We start from the raw sequence: 3,669 nt of genomic DNA on the forward strand, positions 1-3,669 counted from the left end.
GCAATATTTATAATCAGTTTAGGCCGTTATGAACGTTATAATATCCAGCATATTTTATAGCATGAAATGTTATAAACTCATTCTTAACTAAAAATAAATGTAATAACAACAATAATATTAAAATTAAAATCATCAAAACGCATGTGCACGCTTTGCAAATTTCATATATTTTTTTAAGTATTAAATACTATTTCACTTCAATATAGTAATTCTGATTTCTCAAATGTTTTCATAGACTAAAATATATTTTTTGAGTTCTCAACTTTTCCGTTTGCTTGCAATCCAAACACTCGTTGACTTTTCTCAGCTGTAGTTGTCTTCACGAAGTTATTTTGTTTCTATTTTAGCTTACCTGATAACATTATTTTGCATGCTTCAGTATTTGTGAGTTGTTTACACTATATTATGTTTGTAGGTTAAGTATTTGAATAAATGAGTAAAGTGTGACGGAAAATCCAAAACAAAAATTGTAAATTTAATAGTGAAAATTTGCACTGAAATCAATAAATAGGTAGATGGTGCAAAAGAATAAAACAGTTAAGTGCATAATAAGCACAGAATTTCATTCAACCATTAAATTCTCACCCACTTAAAAAATGTACGGCGCAGTTCCAAAAGTTCACAAAAATTAAAAAAGTTGCATAACTGTGTTTTAGAGGTTGTGATGCTATGATTTCATTCAAGCAAGAGTTGATATATAATACTCAACCCCTTAATAAATAGCGGTTCACTTTATCCTCAAATTTTTACCCATAGATAAGTCGAAGGCATCCAAAATCAGGCGTTGTGTTAATAATACTGATAAAGGTAGATAAAGATAGTTGTATAATATTATAAAAAAAAACAAGATGATAGCTTAAAAGAGCTTTCAAAGCTTTGAGCTTCTAAAATGCTGATGTTAGCTTTAAAAAGCTTTCAAAGTTTTGAGCTTCTAAGGCTGCTTGAGAGTTCAATATGTAATGTTTATTTATTGAATGAAGACACTAAAATGCAAATAACCAGTGAAGCTACGTTAGATAGCTCCATAATAAGAAAAAAATAGATAGAAATGATATATTAATAAATCTTTCGAAGCTTTGAGCTTTTAAAGTTGCTTGAAAGTTGGTGATGTATTCTATTTGAAAAAAGAAAACAAGAAAATAAGAATAATCAGTCAAGCAGCGAAAGATAATTCCAGAATAGGAGAAAAAATATCTACAGATGATAGCTTAATAAAGCTTTCAGAGCTTTGAGCTTTTAAAGTTACTTGAAAGTTGAAGATGTTAGGTGTCTTTAATGAAAGAAAGTAAGAAAGTCTGATTAATCAGTGAAGCGGCGATAGATAGTTCTAGGATATGAGAATAAATGTAAGGGGTTGAATAAAGCGTCCAAAGCGTTGAGCTTTTAAAGTTACTTGAAAGTTGAAGATGAAGAAAACATTAAAGTGCTTATAATTGGTGAAGCTTAATATCACACAAGAGCTTTTTGCTAAAAAGATGAGCTTTTCTAAATCAGATTTTTAAAAGAAAGGCTAAACGATTGTTATTTAGGAAAGTAGTCGTCAGTTGTCAGAATTTGATTAGTTAATTTGTTGATTATAAAAAGGAATTTATGTCTCATAGCGCTTTCACTTCCTTCCGAAATAGTATGTATAATATTGCTTTAGTGGAGTTGGGTTCAAAATTGGACAATTGGTGTGGTGGTGCAGCTCCCACTTTTAGGTTAACACATATCCAGAAACTCGAGACTAAATAAACTTGGGTGAAAACTTCGCTTAGCCCCATATATAACGTCTATACCTGAAAGTACTTCCGTGGTTTTAATCCTTGAAAGTTTCAAAAGTAGGAAATTTTCGGTTATACCCGAACTTAGCCCTTCCTTTCTTGTTTTTAAATAGAAAAAATATTAAAATTAAATTAATTTTGATTTAAAAAAATTGAAAAATTGTAAATTCGAAAATTCACAGCGAAACTCATTTATTCAAATGTCTGTTCCCCTGCAAAATGAAAGAAATTCTCGACTTGGCAGGCTTTTTACCCTCAGCGATAAAAGCACACTCACAAGAATATATTTTTATTTCCAATTAATTTTGTTTTAATTAATTTCAGCTTCTTCAGTGCTTACTTTTTGTTTTATGGCTTAAAAATTGCAACAACAATTTATTTTACGCTGTAACTGCATTGCCGACCTCACTCACCTACAATATTATTCGTTTTCAGTATGTATGTATGTGACAAGGTTTGCCTGCAGTTTACAGTTATACGCGCAAAATAAATAATTTCAACTCATAATTTATTATATTTTTTATTTCATTAATTATTATTGAAATAAATCAAGCACTTAAATCAAAGCAATTCGGCAAGCAGTGCAAACCAAAATAAAAGACTTAAGACACGAACCCACGCAACAAAGCAAATTACAAAGCATTTATTTGCACTGTTCCAAAAGCGCAAACACACAATCAAATTATTGAAAAAAATTTAACAAAATATTTTTAGTTCAGCAAATTATACACAAAACGCTAAACGCCGCCACCAACAACAATAAAAACACAGATAATGCATATATAGCAATATGTACATATGTATGTATGTAAAGCGAGAAATGCAAGCCAGAGTCATTTTGTAAATGTCGAAATTTCACTGAGTAGGATTTTAAGCAAACACAAGCTGAAGCAACGGTTAATTTAATATATATTAAAAAAATTTCCAAAAATATATGAACACTTTGTTAAAAGTCACACACAGCTGAAGCTTCACGAGCAGCAATAAACACTACATTCAGAGTCATTTTAACTTAAAAATAATATATTTATTAATAAATAAAGCGAATTAATAAATCCACTTGTAAAATTGTAAAAAACTTAAAATTACCGATTAAAATTAAGTAAAAATTTAAAGCTCTCAAATACTTACTTAATTGTACAGAACTTGTTTAAGCTTTGAGCTTTTCAACTTTTAAAGCTTTCGCACGGAGCGCTGCTTATGAAAGCGTCCGTAGCAGTAGGCCCCCACAGAATGCAATGTAAAAATGTATTTTGTACAGAGAACCCTATTATGAGAAATATATAACTTGCAACAACTTTGTATGAACTTTTGTAGGCTAACGGTATATTAGGCAAAGCGCCAATGTGTTTAAACTATTTTGAAACAGCTAACAATACCATTTTGAGACAAATACGCCGTAGTTACATTATTTACTTTTTATATTTTATGTTTTATTTATTGGAAATTATATTTTACGAACATTTTATTCTCCTTGATTTGTTGAAATTACATTTGAAAAGAAAAACCAAAACAAAAGTAATGAGAAACGAAACAATAAACAAGAAAAAGCCTACAAATCATCGAGAATCGGTAACTACACGTTTTGTATAGGAGTTTTTTGGTTATGTACAGGAAATGATCGATTGGATGTCGTATCTGTCGGTGGTGTCAACGCTCGGCTTTGTCGTCTTCTTCGCTGTGGGACCCGGCTCCATACCGTGGATGATCACGGCGGAATTGTTCTCGCAAGGCCCAAGACCCAGCGCGATGGCGATCGCTGTACTAGTCAATTGGATGGCGAACTTTGTTGTCGGCATTGGTTTCCCCAGTATGAAGGTAAATTAAAAAGCACTTTAATGCTTAAATAAAATTATTATAAAAAAATTTCAATAAATTATAATTAACAAATGATTATATAAAAATA

General features: G+C 30.6%; 1 protein-coding gene across 1 annotated transcript in view; it reads left to right on the forward strand.

Moving 5' to 3' along the window:
- LOC108978108 (glucose transporter type 1-like) overlaps positions 1-3,669 on the forward strand; it is a 93,607-nt gene that overhangs the window by 72,840 nt on the left and 17,098 nt on the right. Inside the window, 1 exon segment of the mRNA XM_018948237.1 lies at positions 3,378-3,581. Within this exon segment, the coding sequence (XP_018803782.1) occupies positions 3,378-3,581 (204 nt within the window).

Source organism: Bactrocera latifrons, unplaced genomic scaffold, assembly GCF_001853355.1.
Source record: "Bactrocera latifrons isolate USDA-ARS-PBARC rearing strain unplaced genomic scaffold, ASM185335v1 scaffold_1, whole genome shotgun sequence".
Lineage (NCBI taxonomy): Eukaryota > Metazoa > Arthropoda > Insecta > Diptera > Tephritidae > Bactrocera > Bactrocera latifrons.